The 17,718-nt window shown below is 51.1% G+C and overlaps 2 protein-coding genes and 1 long non-coding RNA gene across 4 annotated transcripts; 2 read left to right on the forward strand and 1 right to left on the reverse strand.

Annotated features, from left to right (window-relative positions):
* Positions 1–642: 642 nt before the first annotated feature.
* ndufs5 (NADH:ubiquinone oxidoreductase subunit S5) lies at positions 643–4,375 on the reverse strand. The gene is made up of 3 exons (XM_041233980.1): positions 4,269–4,375; positions 1,711–1,928; positions 643–1,161 (listed from the first exon to the last, which is right to left on the reverse strand). The coding sequence occupies exons 2-3, from the start codon at positions 1,924–1,926 to the stop codon at positions 1,057–1,059; spliced, it is 321 nt and encodes a 106-aa protein (XP_041089914.1). The 5' UTR covers positions 1,927–1,928; positions 4,269–4,375; the 3' UTR covers positions 643–1,056.
* Positions 4,376–4,645: 270 nt separating this feature from the next.
* On the forward strand, positions 4,646–13,157 carry ak2 (adenylate kinase 2). 2 transcript variants are annotated; one of them, XM_041233978.1, is made up of 7 exons: positions 4,647–4,872; positions 6,461–6,586; positions 6,960–7,070; positions 7,157–7,251; positions 9,398–9,470; positions 9,788–9,983; positions 12,792–13,157. In XM_041233978.1, the coding sequence occupies exons 1-7, from the start codon at positions 4,774–4,776 to the stop codon at positions 12,797–12,799; spliced, it is 708 nt and encodes a 235-aa protein (XP_041089912.1). In that variant the 5' UTR covers positions 4,647–4,773; the 3' UTR covers positions 12,800–13,157. The 2 variants fall into 2 exon arrangements, with proteins under 2 accessions (XP_041089911.1, XP_041089912.1); XM_041233977.1 differs by lacking the exon at positions 12,792–13,157 and having other exon boundaries at positions 4,646–4,872; positions 9,788–10,133.
* Positions 11,872–12,765, forward strand: LOC121303354. The gene is made up of 2 exons (XR_005947781.1): positions 11,872–12,520; positions 12,561–12,765. It is a non-coding gene; the product is annotated as an uncharacterized LOC121303354 (long non-coding RNA).
* Positions 13,158–17,718: the final 4,561 nt, after the last annotated feature.

Genomic DNA, 17,718 nt, shown 5'->3' on the forward strand with positions numbered 1-17,718 from the left:
TGCAGTGAGAGCGAGCGAGGTGTGTGTGTGTGTGTGCAGTGAGAGCGAGCGAGGTGTGTGTGTGTGTGTGTGTGTGTGTGTGTGTGCGCGTGAGAGCGAGCGAGGTGTGTGTGTGTGTGCAGTGAGAGCGAGCGAGGTGTGTGTGTGTGTGCAGTGAGAGCGAGCGAGGTGTGTGTGTGTGCAGTGAGAGCGAGCGAGGTGTGTGTGTGTGTGCAGTGAGAGCGAGCGAGGTGTGTGTGTGTGTGTGCAGTGAGAGCGAGCGAGGTGTGTGTGTGTGTGCAGTGAGAGCGAGCGAGGTGTGTGTGTGTGCAGTGAGAGCGAGCGAGGTGTGTGTGTGTGTGTGCAGTGCAGAGCGAGCGTGTGTGTGTGTGTGTGTGCAGTGAGAGTGAGCTGTGTGTGTGTGTGTGTGTGCATGCGCGCAATGACAGCGAGCTCTCTGTGTGTGTGTGTGTGTGTGTGCAGTGAGAGTGAGCTCTGCGTGTGTGTGTGTGTGTGTGCGCAGCGAGGGGGGTGCGAGGGACAGCAGCTCAGTGCAGCGAGTGTTGCTGTCATCCCAGGACAGCCCCTGTGTCCCTCTGCTCAAGTGCACGGTGTGGGCTGGGTCTGGAGGAGCTGCAGATCAATAAAGAACCACAAGCACAGTGAACTGAACACAGTGTATTCTGTTAAGCTGGAATTCATTGAGAACAGACACTGCCGCGCGCCACTGACAAAACATGCATTTTTTTTCCTATGGTCTATTAAAGGGGCAATCTCAAGCAATTTTCACTAAGCAGACCTTCTAAACAAATCCTGATTGACACTGGCTCTATTTAAAATGCAGAGAACCGCTTAAACACTGTCCCCTGCAAACAAGCTGTTTCACAAGCAGCCCATGAAAAGGAATCACAGTGTGTGCTGCCCAGGCTTGAGGCGATGGAAGACGAGCACATTAACAAGGTTATTTAACAAAGAGACTTCAGTTTATTAACAGCACTGCTACTCCTCTGCAAGGATCAGGGCACTGTGTTTGAACCCGGGCTGCACCGGCGCCACTCCTCCACAAGGGGGCTCCCCTCAGGGCCGGGGCTCCTCTTTGCCGGTGTGGTGATCGGGGGCCGAGTACTTCCCTTCCTTCATCAGCTTCTCCTTCTGAGTGCGCATCTCATACAGGCGCTTGTGCTGCGGGGAGAATGAAGTGTATTATTATTAATATTGCAATGATCAGGAGGCAGGAGTTTGAGCAGGGTTAGAAACTCACACTAGCCCTGCTGCTGCTGCTCCCAGTCCTGGGGTTCAGAGCAGTGAATTCTATATTAATATTGATCAGGAGTTAGATATTAAACAAGCTGATCCTCTCTGATAGCTGCATATCCCTGCAGACTCTCTAGCGAGACGTGTTCACGCTGGGATGTGAAATGCAATGCCTTCACTCAGGGGACCTGCTTGTTCAAACGCCTTGCATCTGATCATTTGAATACCTCACTTCCACAAGAGCAGTGCTGAAAGCCAGGGCTGGGGCCAGACTCTACACAGAAAAACACTTCAGCAAGGCTAGTGAGGGTTTCAAGACTTGAGCTAACAGTCCACATGCTAGTGTGAACAGAAATCATACAATGGGTTGTTTATTCTTTTAAAAACATGCAAAAGTGATGGCAGACAGGCATGCACTTGGACTGTGTATCTGCGCAGCATGCGAGTGCGGGTGTGGGAGTGCGAGTGTGCACTCACAGTTTTCTGGCGGTGCATGCACTCGTAGAAGTCCTCGAACTCCAGCCTGCACTCCCTGCGCGCCCTGGTCTGGCCGATCCCGTGCGAGCACTCGATCCACTCCTTCTCGAAGGCGTGGCAGCGCGCCGTGCGCTTGTAGGGCTGCTCCCCGCTCTGCGCCAGCAGCCACTTGTCAATGTTCACTCCCAGCTTGTCCTGCAGATTCACAAACGGCATGGCTGCAGGGGGAGAGACTGGCCCGATTACAACAGGAGCAGCGCAGCACGCAAGTCAGCATCTTCACATGGGTGCTCGCTCTGGACACGCAACGGGCTCTGCGTGTGTGAGTGAGTGAATGTGAGTGTGTGTAACTGGCTGTCTGTGTGTGAGTAACTGGCTGTGTGTGTGTGAGTGAGTGAGTGAGTGCGTGTGTGTAACTGGCTGCGAGTGTGTAACTGGCTGCGAGTGCGTGTGTGTAACTGGCTGCGAGTGCGTGTGTGTAACTGGCTGCGAGTGCGTGTGTGAGTGCGTGTGTAACTGGCTGCGAGTGCGTGTGTAACTGGCTGCGAGTGTGTGTGTGTAACTGGCTGCGAGTGCGTGTGTACTGGCTGCGAGTGTGTGTGTGTAACTGGCTGCGAGTGTGTGTGTAACTGGCTGCGAGTGCGTGTGTACTGGCTGCGAGTGTGTGTGGCTGCGAGTGTGTGTGTGTAACTGGCTGCGAGTGTGTGTGTGTAACTGGCTGCGAGTGTGTGTGTGTAACTGGCTGCGAGTGTGTGTGTGTAACTGGCTGCGAGAGTGCGTGTGTAACTGGCTGCGAGACGTGTGTAACTGGCTGCGAGTGTGCGTGTGTAACTGGCTGCGAGAACTGGCTGCGAGTGCGTGTGTAACTGGCTGCGAGTGTGCGTGTGTAACTGGCTGCGAGTGTGCGTGTGTAACTGGCTGCGAGAGTGCGTGTGTAACTGGCTGCGAGTGTGTGTGTAACTGGCTGCGAGTGTGTGTGTGTAACTGGCTGCGAGTGTGTGTGTGTAACTGGCTGCGAGTGCGTGTGTGTAACTGGCTGCGAGTGTGTGTGTAACTGGCTGCGAGTGTGTGTGTGTAACTGGCTGCGAGTGTGTGTGTGTAACTGGCTGCGAGTGTGTGTGTAACTGGCTGCGAGTGTGGCTGCGAGTGTGTGTGTACTGGCTGCGAGAGTGCGTGTGTAACTGGCTGCGAGACTGTGTAACTGGCTGCGAGAGTGCGTGTGTAACTGGCTGCGAGAGTGCGTGTGTAACTGGCTGCGAGTGCGTGTGTAACTGGCTGCGAGTGTGCGTGTGTAACTGGCTGCGAGTGTGTGTGTGTAACTGGCTGCGAGTGTGTGTGTGTAACTGGCTGCGAGTGTGTGTGTGTAACTGGCTGCGAGTGTGTGTGTGTAACTGGCTGCGAGTGTGCGTGTGTAACTGGCTGCGAGTGTGCGTGTGTAACTGGCTGCGAGTGCGTGTGTAACTGGCTGTGCGTGTGTAACTGGCTGCGAGTGTGTGTGTGTAACTGGCTGCGAGTGAGGCTGTGTGTGTGTAACTGGCTGCGAGTGTGTGTGTGTAACTGGCTGCGAGTGTGTGTGTGTAACTGGCTGCGAGTGCGTGTGTGTAACTGGCTGTGTGTGTAACTGGCTGCGAGGCTGCGAGTGCGTGTGTAACTGGCTGCGAGTGTGTGTGTAACTGGCTGTGAGTGTGTGTGTAACTGGCTGTGAGTGTGTGTGTAACTGGCTGCGAGTGTGTGTGTAACTGGCTGCGAGTGTGTGTGTAACTGGCTGTGCGTGTGTAACTGGCTGTGAGTGTGTGTGTGTAACTGGCTGGGAGTGTGTGTGTAACTGGCTGGGAGTGTGTGTGTAACTGGCTGGGAGTGTGTGTGTAACTGGCTGCGAGTGTGTGTGTGTAACTGGCTGTGAGTGTGTGTGTGTAACTGGCTGTGAGTGTGTGTGTGTAACTGGCTGTGAGTGTGTGTGTGTAACTGGCTGGGAGTGTGTGTGTAACTGGCTGCGAGTGTGTCAGATATCGCTGTTCCTGCACAATGGGAAGATATTCACCAGCAGCCGCTGCTGGCCGGTTACACAGAGACAACACAAGCACTCCTCTATACTGGGCCCGCTCTCTACATTGACTTTTAAAATGACCCGTTTACTGCTAATATTTTCGTTCCTAATCTACTCAGTGAATTATCTTTAACGTTTCGCGCGAAACGCTGCAGAAAATCACGTCTAAAAACAGCAACACCAGACTACAAGAATTACACTGCTGGGAATGGAGAAAAGAAACGACCGTTTCAAAACTGAACTGGATATATATATATATATATATATATATATATATATATATATATATATATATATATATATATATATATATATATATATAATATATTTTTGCATTGTCTTTGAAATAAATACAAACACAATTCACAAATATGCATTATATAATGTATGTATGTATGTATGTATTCATTTTAAAGGCTATTTTCAGCTGTTGTCTGCATATCTGCGCTGTCTCGTCGGTAGTCAGGGTGCATTTCAAATACCGCTCGCTAATTTGTTTTATTTTATTTACCTTTTCGGTTCCCGTGTCTCTTTGCCCTTCCGCACAAACCCGCTTCTTCACGACAGCTCCGGGAAGCGGCTGCCGTCCTGTTTTTCACGACACCTCGGTGTAGTTCAGTCTCAGCGCCAATGCGAAGAAAAACTACAACACGGCGCTCACACTGTCCGTCGCACCCGATATACATCATCCTCAGCGAGGGCGTCCGGGGTCACCTTCAAAAACGTAACAGGGAGGGAAGAGGTGCGGCTTTGAGGATAAGCACCAATGGAACCAGCACAACAGTTCGATTGGCAGCCGCACTCACGCCAATCAGGTGTCGAGTAACCAAGGGCTGCCACAGTCCCGGGGAGCGGGGCGGGGTCTGTGGGCGGGGGGCGGGGTCTGGTCACTTGTCTGTGTGACAGACAGTCAGGGCTTTGCTTTGCTGTATGAATCGTGCAGACCGGCCGCAGCCAAACCCCCTGAAAACCCTCTGAAAACCCCCTGAAAACCCCCTTCATTGCAGGCATAAGAGATGGCTCCGAGCGCACAACTGGACGAGAAGCCGAAGGCAGAGCAGAAGGGGATCAGGGCTATTTTACTGGGGCCCCCGGGAGCCGGCAAAGGAACCCAGGTATGCAAAACTGGATCTGGACTGAGAGCGAGAATGAAAAAGTTCAGGCACTTTTGTGACCGTCTCTACGCGTGCACTTCCTATAACAATAAATACCATTGCAATACATCCGATGCCCCCCTGCAACAGGATTCTGCAACGATTGCAATCCCAGAGCTCCCGAAAACGATTTCTAACAGCCGTCCTGTTTAATCTGTGCTGCGGCTCTAGAGCAACAAGTGAAGGTCTGTGAAAAACTGCACGCCAGCGCAGGCCTCCATCGGTCGTGCCTGGCAACGTCTTCCATTCTGTGCAATTCACCATTGTTAATAATACATATATATCTGCAGGGCAGGCTTGGTGCATACTAGTTTTGTAATTATATACGCGTTTGCTGTGAATATTGTTATTTTAAACTCCCGATTCGAGCAGGTTCATTGAATCTGTAGTCTCTCTCTCTCTCTCTCTCTCTCTCTCTCTCTCTCTCTCTCTCTCTCTCTCTCTTCTTTTAATAGCCGCCGGGCCGCGCCAGGACAGGGAAGTTATTCTATACAAGTTTTTTTTATTTTCCTGTAAACATATTTCTGTAATTGAATATCGCACTAGGCTGCCTTCGCACGGTTCAGGGTGTTATTTAAACACGCCTCGCATAGTTTGTATTGATCCAGGATCCCGTGATCGCGGCGTGTTATTATAACTGTACAGTGTGCAGAAGACATTTTAAAAGCCGGTGAATCGATCTAGTGAACTTGAAGATAATAATAATAATAATAATAATCATCATCATCATCGCGCATGCTTGCATCGTTAGATGCTGTGATCGTAGTGAACCGTGCATTTGGCAGAGGGTCCTGACACACTGTAAGAGTGCTGTTCCTCTTTGTCACGCTTTGTAGCCGCTTCCTACACGCTGCTCGCCTGGGCAGTTTCTATCCAGCGTGCCCTTGCCGATCATTCCCGTCCATGTCATCGAGCACAGCGACTCGCAGCAGTAAAGCGGCTTGTCAGGCATCCGGCAGGGTGGCGGTGGCGCTGAGGACGCTGCGTGTGTGTGCGCTGTTACCAGCCTGTCCCGGTATATAGCCGCTACTCTGTACCAGGCCTGCCTCCATGTATTTGGAAAGTTGGCGCCGAGGGCAGAGTTACGGTGGCTGAGACACAGAAGTGGGTCAGAGGTTGCCACGGTGACCAGTCTTGCGTAACAGCTGCTTGTTCCCAGTCCCATTTTCGACCTTCTTGAGCTCCAACCCAGCTTGTTCTGAGTTGTAAGCGGCTTCAACAGACAGCTCGTTTAACCAGGACTGATTTATTACACTGCAAAATGACATTTAACAAAAAAAAAAAAAAAAAAAAATTAAACCCAGGGTGTTAACTTGTTAGTGGAGAGGCTCTCTCTCTGTGACACACACAGTCTTCAGACAATATGCATTAGACAGTATGACCTCTGAAATAAATAAACCCTGTACACTTCACTGCTCTCCTCCCCTTCCCCCCCCTCCCGCCCCCCTCTCCTCTCTCTCTCCTCTCTCCCCCCCCCTCTCTCCTCCCCCCCCCCCCCCCCCCCCCCTCCCCCCCCCCCCCCCCCCCCCCCCCCTTTCCTCTGCCCCAGGCTCCCAGGCTGGCAGGGCAGTTCTGCGTCTGTCACCTGGCTACAGGGGATATGCTGCGGGCCATGGTGGCCTCGGGATCCGAGCTGGGCAAGAGGCTAAAGGCAACGATGGACGCTGGGAAGCTGGTGCGTATTCACTGTGATCACAAACTGCCATTGTGGGGAGACCCTGTGGAGTTCAGACTAGCAAAGCGCTCTCTGTCAGTCTCCACTGTTTCACAGTGAGCCTGTCTATTGGAGACTGTGTGTGTGTCTGCAGTGTTTCACTCTGTGTGTGTGTCTCTGCAGTGTTTCACTCTGTGTGTATGTTTCTGCAGTGTTTCACTCTGTGTGTATGGTTCTGCAGTGTTTCACTTTGTGTTTGTGTGTGTGTGTCTCTGCAGTGTTTCACTGTGTGTGTGTGTGTGTGTGTGTGTCTGCAGCGTTTCACCGTCTGTCTGCAGTGTTTCACTGTGTGTGTGTCTCTCTCGTTTCACTGTGTGTGTGTCTCTCTCTGCAGGTGAGTGATGAGATGGTGGTGGAGCTGATTGAGAAGAATCTGGACACGCCCCCCTGTAAGAAAGGCTTTCTATTGGACGGGTTTCCTCGCACTGTCAAGCAGGCTGAGATGGTGAGTGGCTGGAGGAGGGGAGGGGAGGGTAGAATGAGGTCTCTGTGGCTGTATGTGTGAAGTATTGCTGGTCTCCTTGCTTCTAGCTGGATGATCTGATGGAGAAGAGATCGGAGAAGCTGGACTCTGTCATCGAGTTTTCTGTCGATGATTCCCTGCTGGTGAGAAGGATCTGCGGCCGGTACGTTTCATTGCATCACCAAACAGAGACTTCATCACACAGAGAGAGGGGAGGATGTGGAATGAGCTGTTCAGAGAGGGGAGGGTGTGGAATGAGCTGTTCAGAGAGGGGAGGGTGTGGAATGGAGAGAGGGGAGGGTGTGGAATGAGCTGTTCAGAGAGGGGAGGGTGTGGAATGAGCTGTTGAGAGAGGGGAGGGTGTGGAATGAGCTGTTGAGAGAGGGGAGGGTGTGGAATGAGCTGTTCAGAGAGGGGAGGGTGTGGAATGAGCTGTTGAGAGAGGGGAGGGTGTGGAATGAGCTGTTGAGAGAGGGGAGGGTGTGGAATGAGCTGTTGAGAGAGGGGAGGGTGTGGAATGAGCTGTTCAGAGAGGGGAGGGTGTGGAATGTTGAGAGAGGGGAGGGTGTGGAATGAGCTGTTGAGAGAGGGGAGGGTGTGGAATGGGCTGTTCAGAGAGGGGAGGGTGTGGAATGAGCTGTTCAGAGAGGGGAGGGGTGGAGGCTGTTGTGTGGAATGAGCTGTTCAGAGAGGGGAGGGTGTGGAATGAGCTGTTCAGAGAGGGGAGGGTGTGGAATGAGCTGTTCAGAGAGGGGAGGGTGTGGAATGAGCTGTTCAGAGAGGGGAGGGTGTGGAATGAGCTGTTGAGAGAGGGGAGGGTGTGGAATGAGCTGTTGAGAGAGGGGAGGGTGTGGAATGAGCTGTTCAGAGAGGGGAGGGTGTGGAATGAGCTGTTCAGAGAGGGGAGGGTGTGGAATGAGCTGTTGAGAGAGGGGAGGGTGTGGAATGAGCTGTTGAGAGAGGGGAGGGTGTGGAATGGAGATGTGGAATGAGCTGTTGAGAGAGGGGAGTGTGTGGAATGGGCTGTTCAGAGAGGGTGTGGAATGAGCTGTTCAGAGAGGGGAGTGGAATGAGCTGTTCAGAGAGGGGAGGGTGTGGAATGTGTTGAGAGAGGGGAGGGTGTGGAATGAGCTGTTCAGAGAGGGGGAGGGTGTGGAATGAGCTGTTCAGAGAGGGGAGGGTGTGGAATGAGCTGTTGAGAGAGGGGAGGGTGTGGAATGGCTGTTGAGAGAGGGGAGGGTGTGGAATGAGCTGTTCAGAGAGGGGAGGGTGTGGAATGAGCTGTTGAGAGAGGGGAGGGTGTGGAATGAGCTGTTCAGAGAGGGGAGGGTGTGGAATGAGCTGTTCAGAGAGGGGAGGGTGTGGAATGAGCTGTTCAGAGAGGGGGAGGGTGTGGAATGAGCTGTTCAGAGAGGGGAGGGTGTGGAATGAGCTGTTGAGAGAGGGGAGGGTGTGGAATGAGCTGTTGAGAGAGAGGTGTGGAATGGGCTGTTGAGAGAGGGGAGGGTGTGGAATGTGGAATGTGGAATGAGCTGTTCAGAGAGGGGAGGGTGTGGAATGAGCTGTTGAGAGAGGGGAGGGTGTGGAATGAGCTGTTCAGAGAGGGGAGGGTGTGGAATGAGCTGTTCAGAGAGGGGAGGGTGTGGAATGAGCTGTTCAGAGAGGGGAGGGTGTGGAATGAGCTGTTGAGAGAGGGGAGGGTGTGGAATGAGCTGTTCAGAGAGGGGAGGGTGTGGAATGAGCTGTTCAGAGAGGGGAGGGTGTGGAATGAGCTGTTCAGAGAGGGGAGGGTGTGGAATGAGCTGGTGAGTCAGAGAGGGGAGGGTGTGGAATGGGCTGTTCAGAGAGGGGAGGGTGTGGAATGAGCTGTTCAGAGAGGGGAGGGTGTGGAATGAGCTGTTGAGAGAGGGGAGGGTGTGGAATGGGCTGTTGAGAGAGGGGAGGGTGTGGAATGAGCTGTTCAGAGAGGGGAGGGTGTGGAATGGGCTGTATGCGCTGTTGAGAGAGGGGAGGGTGTGGAATGGGCTGTTCAGAGAGGGGAGGGTGTGGAATGAGCTGTTGAGAGAGGGGAGGGTGTGGAATGGAGAGGGGAGGGTGTGGAATGAGCTGTTGAGAGAGGGGAGGGTGTGGAATGAGCTGTTGAGAGAGGGGAGGGTGTGGAATGAGCTGTTGAGAGAGGGGAGGGTGTGGAATGGGCTGCATGCTCATGTTGAGAGAGGGGAGGGTGTGGAATGGTTAAACATCACTATTGTAAAAGTGTTACTGTGGGCTAATGCTTAAACATTTGAACTGTGTCCTGTCCCTGTCAGTCTGATTCACCAGGCCAGCGGCCGCTCGTACCACGAGGAGTTCAACCCTCCCAGAGAGGCCATGAAGGATGATGTGAGTGTTTCAATTCAAACCAGCCAGCAGTGAACACTGTTATAATATACAGCATAGCGCGATAGTGATGTGATACTGCCACCTGAAAAAGCAGCTTGAATCTGTCTGCTATAGATATAGAGAGAGGACTTGATAGATAGATGTATATCACTTGGTTGTTTGGCAGTAAGACTCCCATTGCACAGCAGTGTGATCCAGTCCTGGTTTCACTGTGAGTTTAGTAAGACACACCTGAGCTTGTTACCTGTGCACACTGGGGCTGATCACGCTGGCAGCAGTAAAACTTATTCACTGTCGCTCACCGTACTGTTTCCTAGGTGACGGGCGAGGCCCTGGTGCGCCGCTCCGATGACAACGAGGCCACTCTAAAGTCCCGGCTGGGCGCCTACCACAGCCAGACCACGCCGCTGGTGCAGTACTACCAGAGACGTGGCATCCACTCCTCCGTGGACGCCTCGCAGCCCCCAGACGTGGTGTACGCCAGCATCCTCGCTGCCTTCTCCCGAGCCACCAGTAAAGACCTTGTCGTGTTCGTCTAGCGCTGTCCCCTCTCTCTGCGTGTGTCCCCGTCGCTCTGCTTCCTTCTGCTGTCGGGGACTGTGATACAGAACTGCACTTAACAAATATAGATATATATTAGAATAATAAAGAATGAAAAACTCACCTCTTTCCCTTCGTTGCTTTCAGTGGAGTGTGGAGCATGAATTGCATTCGTTGTGTTTCTGCCCCGTGGTTACTGGGTAAATCATCCCAGTGATTGGCTGGGGTTGTTTTCCTATGAGGTCACTGCACCTCTCTTCCAAGTTTCTAAGTTCTTGGGTCGAGCTGGGACTGGATTAAACTGCTCTCCAATGCAATGTTCTCGCTGTATCTTTTTCAGCGAGACCCCTCTTAAATTGCTGAAGCTTGGCCCACATGGCTGCCCCATGGTGATGAGCTGAACTGGGGTTTAACCCACTGGTTTCCAGTCTCCCAGTAACACAAACCAGCTTGCCTCAGTGTCACTTGAAGTGAGAGGTTGACGTCCTTCAAGGAGGATATTAAAGAAATGATTTTACTGATCAAATCAGCGCATGTGAAGAGCAGGGAGCGGCGTGCTTGTGGAAAAGCAGGCTCTTTGCAAGGCTGCTGTTTGTCAGTAAAGGGGAGGGAGTGGCGTGCTTGTGTAAAAGCAGGCTCTTTGCAAGGCTGCTGTTTGTCAGTGAAGAGCAGGGAGCGGCGTGCTTGTGGAAAAGCAGGCTCTTTGCAAGGCTGCTGTTTGTCAGTCAGGGAGTGGCGTGCTTGTGTAAAGGCAGGCTCTTTGCAAGGCTGCTGTTTGTCAGTGAAGAGCAGGGAGTGGCGTGCTTGTGTAAAAGCAGGCTCTTTGCAAGGCTGCTGTTTGTCAGTAAAGGGCAGGGAGTGGCGTGCTTGTGTAAAAGCAGGCTCTTTGCAAGGCTGCTGTTTGTCAGTAAAGGGGAGGGAGTGGCGTGCTTGTGTAAAAGCAGGCTCTTTGCAAGGCTGCTGTTTGTCAGTAAAGGGGAGGGAGTGGCGTGCTTGTGTAAAAGCAGGCTCTTTGCAAGGCTGCTGTTTGTCAGTAAAGGGGAGGGAGTGGCGTGCTTGTGTAAAAGCAGGCTCTTTGCAAGGCTGCTGTTTGTCAGTAGGGAGTGGCGTGCTTGTGTAAGGGCTCTTTGCAGGGAGTGGCGTGCTTGTGTAAAAGCAGGCTCTTTGCAAGGCTGCTGTTTGTCAGTGAAGAGCAGGGAGTGGCGTGCTTGTGTAAAAGCAGGCTCTTTGCAAGGCTGCTGTTTGTCAGTAAAGGGCAGGGAGTGGCGTGCTTGTGTAAAAGCAGGCTCTTTGCAAGGCTGCTGTTTGTCAGTAAAGGGCAGGGAGTGGCGTGCTTGTGTAAAAGCAGGCTCTTTGCAAGGCTGCTGTTTGTCAGTAAAGGGCAGGGAGTGGCGTGCTTGTGTAAAAGCAGGCTCTTTGCAAGGCTGCTGTTGGCGTGCTTGTGTAAAAGCAGGCTCTTTGCAAGGCTGCTGTTTGTCAGTAAAGGGCAGGGAGTGGCGTGCTTGTGTAAAAGCAGGCTCTTTGCAAGGCTGCTGTTTGTCAGTAAAGGGCAGGGAGTGGCGTGCTTGTGTAAAAGCAGGCTCTTTGCAAGGCTGCTGTTTGTCAGTAAAGGGGAGGGAGTGGCGTGCTTGTGTAAAAGCAGGCTCTTTGCAAGGCTGCTGTTTGTCAGTAAAGGGCAGGGAGTGGCGTGCTTGTGTAAAAGCAGGCTCTTTGCAAGGCTGCTGTTTGTCAGTAAAGGGGAGGGAGTGGCGTGCTTGTGTAAAAGCAGGCTCTTTGCAAGGCTGCTGTTTGTCAGTAAAGGGGAGGGAGTGGCGTGCTTGTGTAAAAGCAGGCTCTTTGCAAGGCTGCTGCAAAAGCAGGCTCTTTGCAAGGCTGCTGTTTGTCAGTAAAGAGCAGGGAGTGGCGTGCTTGTGTAAAAGCAGGCTCTTTGCAAGGCTGCTGTTTGTCAGTGAAGAGCAGGGAGTGGCTGGGTGTACAGCAGGTAGCAGCTTGTGTGGACAAGCCGGCCAGAGGTAGTGCAGTTTAGTTGTTGAGTGTTTTTTCCTGGCAGTGTGGCTGGTTTGAATACAGGACTCTGGATTCTGTTCAGCTGATCCACTCCCGAGATCAGACAGGTCATTAAATCAGATTTCGCCCAGGGCGTGCTGGCTGTGTGTACGGGTGTGTAAACATCTGAAACTCCAGAGAGACCCCTGATTTTCTTATAAACAGGGGCAGTGCTGTCCTTAACCTGTCCTCCTTGTGGATCCCAACCCTTAGAGACGTTTCCTACAGTAAAGGACAGTGAAAGCATGGTAAAGAATAGGGGAGCAGTGCAAAGCACAGTGAAAGCATGGTAAAGCATAGGGGAGCATTGTAAAGCTCAGGGAGGTATGGTGAAGCTCAGGGAGGTATGGTGAAGCTCAGGGAGGTATGGTGAAGCTCAGGGAGGTATGGTGAAGCACAGGGAGGTATGGTGAAGCTCAGGGAGGTATGGTGAAGCACAGGGAGGTATGGTGAAGCTCAGGGAGGTATGGTGAAGCTCAGGGAGGTATGGTGAAGCTCAGGGAGGTATGGTGAAGCATGTTAAAACTGACTGTGGGACCTCAGTGCCAGTTTCAGTGCCAGTCTGCCCTGTCTTGCTCTTCCTTTTCACTGCTGCATCTTCCTTGTTTCCTTTATTAATCTTTGAGATTGTTAACCCCGTCCCTCTTTATATATTTCACATTTCTCTTGTATTATTTTTTTTAGTTTATTTTGATGAACACAATAAGCTGTTCTGTTTTTTTGCTGTTGTTTCAGCTGTTTGAGCTGCACTGAGACCTCCCACTTTGGAGCCCAGCCAGTCCCCGTGAAACCACGTCCCAGGGCTCTGGGGGGGGGGGGTTACAGGAGGGCAGCTCCCTCCCAGGACCAGTCTGCTTCAGCGAGACTCCTTTAACACACCCTGTTTGTAGACTGTGCTCTTGTGAGAGAGTGCTTGGTGGATTAGTCACACTGCACCTGTGTTTGCATGTGGGGTCACTGAATGAATGAATGAATGAAGAGACAGCGCTGCTCTTGAAACAGCCTCCCTGCTCAAGCTCTTTGGGTGGATTGGAGTTCATTCATGTGTTTACAGGACCCTGCTGCCTTCTTTAAATAAAACATCCCAGCGTTTCACAAAGAGTTTGAGTTTGATGGGACTACATTATTCAGTGTAACGTTTCTCTGATTACACGCACACATTTGATATATTGTATATCTATCTATCTATATATCTATATATATATATATATACACACACACACACACACACACACAGTATATATTAGCTCAGATGGGTGGTATTACACTAGCTGCAATAATCTTGTATTAATTTCATTTCATATAAAGGTCGTGTTTTTCGGTTAACGTTATAGAAGATGCTGTTGAAACGCGGTTTTTATTTGGTCGCTTTTCTTCGATGAGAAGACTCGCTTCCATCATGTTCTGGTGTCTGTGTATTAGAATCTGTCTAGTGCTGTGCCGCAGTGATCTGGAAACACGCACACGTCCCGCTGTTGTGTACAGGTTTCGTGTATGTATATCTCGATGGAAATGCTTTTTAAAAACACGTTTCCGCCGGGGACTGCTCCTGCTGCTCGGGGGTGCGCTACGTCACGGGGAGGAGTTTCCAAACAATAGGTGGTGCGTCACGTCGGGCTTTTCCCTGTGACGTCAGGCCTCTGGTGGGAGTAGCCGGAGCCGGTGCGGAGAGTCTAAACAACGCTATGCGGGTTACATTTTAAGAGAGGACCCAGTTTTGATTACTTACGCTGGGACCGTCTGCAGTGGAAACCGAGGAGATTAAATAATAACCCAGACAGGCAGACGGCTGCACCCCTGCCGCAGGATTTAAAGGTATGTATGCGCGTCATAGATACTGATCTGTGAAAACGCAGCCCCCTACCGATGTGACAGCAATGTCAATACACCGATCAGGGACCGTGTGCAGTTTGATTTCCTGTGCACACACTGCCTGGTGCAGTGCAAGGGGGTGTCGAGCGGTATTAAAAGCATTCGCATACTATTTAAACGCATTGCAAAGCCGCGGGGCTGGGGCTTCTGCCTGCGGCGTGGTCTGATGGTGAGCTCAGTGATACGGTGGTTGATGGGTATGCCTCTGTGTTAGCGCCAGGCTCTTCTGACGCGATGGGGTTTGTTGTTCGGGGGTGTTTCTGCTCTCGGGAGCCGGGTTCGTGCGGGGGGTCTTGGCTGCGGAGTCTGTCTCAGTGGCTGCAGGAGAGCGATGGGTTTGATAAGGAAGCAGCCGAGTCTCCAGGGCTGTTCTTGCACAGAGGGAGCGGGGAGGCGGAACCTGCTTCAGTAAAATGGCTGATGACGAATAATCTGCTGTCCTGTGTGACTTGCACCAAAGAAACACGACATTCTGAAACCAGCAAGTTACTGAAAGACCCCCCTTATGCAGGAACACACATGGACTCCTTTCTGTACGCTCACACTGTATACTAAATTACAAAATGACTTTCTGTTTTCTTTTTCAAATAATAATTTACGAATGTGTGTGTGTGTGTGTGCAGACTCCACATCCTGTGTGTGAGATGTGCCCTATTCATCTTGCTTCTCTGCTCTTTGTTAGAAAGCAGCTTGATTATCTCAAAGGGAGTGTGAGAGAAGGGCAGCTGTGACCCCAGCTTTGTAGGTGAAGTCTTCATCACACACACACACACACACATAATATAGACAAACCCTGTCACACACACACAGTGCTACACACTATATACAAACCCTGTCACACACACACACTGCTACACACAATATATACAAACCCTGTCACACACATACACTGCTACACACTATATACAAACCCTATCACACACACACACACACATACACTGCTACACACAATATATACAAACCCTGTCACACACACACAGACACAGCGACTCTCGCTCTGTCACATACACACACACAGTGACTCTCGCACTGTCACACACACACACACACAGAGACTCTCGCTCTGTCACACACACACACACACACACAGTGACTCTCGCTGTCACACGCTCCCTCACACTGAGGGTTCAAGGAGAGGAGAGGCTGAGGAGGCTTGGTCACGGCTCTCTGTGCTGCGTTACACTTTGCTGTGCTTTTACTGTGGGGGATTGGTCTGGTACACTTCAATAAGCTGGCACTGCACACAGCCTCCTGACAAACCCTGCAGCTCACCTCTAGATCTGACATCTTTCACAAGGGTTACATATTTAGGAACAGATCTAAACTCTCAATACTTGGAGAAACATTTCAATGTTTAAACTATTACAGCCCCCGTTTACCTCCTTCGAGTGGGAGAGCTTGGCTGCGCTGAAGAGTTGCTAAAAACAGAGGCAGCTGTGGGTCTCGTTTGGAACTGAAGGCGTCCAGCGCTCATAGATAGGGCTGCCTCTTCTGTGAGCACTCAGATGTGCACTGAGCATGGATCTGACCAGCTGGAGCACTCAGATGTGCACTGAGCATGGATCTGACCAGCTGGAGCACTCAGATGTGCACTGAGCATGGATCTGACCAGCTGGAGCACTCAGATGTGCACTGAGCATGGATCTGACCAGCTGGAGCACTCAGATGTGCACTGAGCATGGATCTGACCAGCTGGAGCACTCAGGGTTACCAAGCAGAGCTGCTCCGGTCCTGGAATTCACCAGCTTTATAATTGCCGGCCTCAGGGCTTCGAAGCAAACAACTAGATCTCCAGGAAGGAAGGAAGGTGCCGTTAAGCTTGCGCTGTGCGGTTTGGAAATCGTTCTCGAGAGGCTCTCTACACCAATCCAGGTACTGTGCCGTTGGCTTTTGACTGTCTTGAGGTGTCTGGCTGTGCAGCACAGAACATCTGACAGAAACACGATGACCCAATCCTGTGAGTCACACCCCCCTGCTCCTCCACCGCTGTGGAAATGCTGATGCCTCTCTTCGTCGCTCGGTTCTCTGTGGGTGAAACCCTTTGAAGGGACTCTCTCCTCTGAGAACGAACTTTCTTTCAGCTTGTTTTCTCTCGCCTCATTTTCCAGGCCTGTGACTCGCTGAAGAAAACAGGACGCTGTGACTTGGAGTTTCCACCGGTGTCTGCTTTCGCTGTGTTAGAAGAAACTGTTCCCACTTTTGCAGGCAGGCAGGCAGGCAGGCAGACAGACAAACAGACAGACAGACAGGGGTCTAGTGCTGTAGACATTTCAGAGGGCTGGATCTCATCAATATCAGGGTCTAGTGCTGTATATTATAAAGACATTTCAGAGGGCTGGATCTCATCAATATCAGGGTCTAGTGCTGTATATTATAAAGACATTTCAGAGGGCTGGATCTCATCAATATCAGGGTCTAGTGCTGTATATTATAAAGACATTTCAGAGGGCTGGATCTCATCAATATCAGGGTCTAGTGCTGTATATTATAAAGACATTTCAGAGGGCTGGATCTCATCAATATCAGGGTCTAGTGCTGTATATTATAAAGACATTTCAGAGGGCTGGATCTCATCACTATCAGGGTCTAGTGCTGTATATTATAAAGACATTTCAGAGGGCTGGATCTCATCAATATCAGGGTCTAGTGCTGTATATTATAAAGACATTTCAGAGGGCTGGATCTCATCAATATCAGGGTCTAGTGCTGTATATTATAAAGACATTTCAGAGGGCTGGATCTCATCAATATCAGGGTCTAGTGCTGTATATTATAAAGACATTTCAGAGGGCTGGATCTCATCAATATCAGGGTCTAGTGCTGTATATTATAAAGACATTTCAGAGGGCTGGATCTCATCAATATCAGGGTCTAGTGCTGTATATTATAAAGACATTTCAGAGGGCTGGATCTCATCAATATCAGGGTCTAGTGCTGTATATTATAAAGACATTTCAGAGGGCTGGATCTCATCAATATCAGGGTCTAGTGCTGTATATTATAAAGACATTTCAGAGGGCTGGATCTCATCAATATCAGGGTCTAGTGCTGTATATTATAAAAACATTCAGGTTGTATCAATATATGGGAATGCGCTGTGTGCTGTTCTTAGCTGAGCTGTGCTGTGCTGTGTGCTGTTCTGAACTGTGCTGTGTGCTGTGTGCTGTGTTCTGAGCTGTGCTGTGCTGTGTGCTGTTCTGAACTGTGCTGTGTGCTGTGTTCTGAGCTGTGCTGTGCAGTGTTCTGTGCTCTGAGCTCAGCTGTGCTGTGCTGTGTGCTGAGTTGTGTTCTGAGCTGTGCTGTGTGCTGTTCTGAGCTGAGCTGTGCTGTTCTGAGCTGTACGTTGTTCTTAGCTGTGCTGTGCTGAGCTGTGTGCTGTTCTGAGCTGTGCTGTGTGCTGTTCTGAGCTGAGCTGAGCTGTGCTGAGCTGTGTGCTGTTCTGAGCTGTGCTGTAGCTGAGCTGAGCTGTGCTGTGCTGTGCTGTGTGTGCTGTGTGCTGTTCTTAGCTGAGCTGTGCTGTGCTGTGCTGTGTGCTGTTCTGGGCTGGGCTGTGCTCCCTTATGTTATTTTTTATTTGTTGTTAAGTCCAGGCAGTATGTTGGTTTGTTTGGTTTGTAGGGCTGCCCTGCTGGTTATTTAGAGCAATGCTGATCCTTATTAGCAAGTTAATCCCTTTCAGATGGGTCAGCATGGATCATAGACCTGCCTGCCTGCCTGCCTGCACACAGCTGGGGAGAAAACAAGCAAGCTGGTTAATAACTAGTGCAGAGAGCAAGCAGGACAGAACCAG

Source organism: Polyodon spathula, chromosome 32 (genome assembly GCF_017654505.1).
Source record: "Polyodon spathula isolate WHYD16114869_AA chromosome 32, ASM1765450v1, whole genome shotgun sequence".
Lineage (NCBI taxonomy): Eukaryota > Metazoa > Chordata > Actinopteri > Acipenseriformes > Polyodontidae > Polyodon > Polyodon spathula.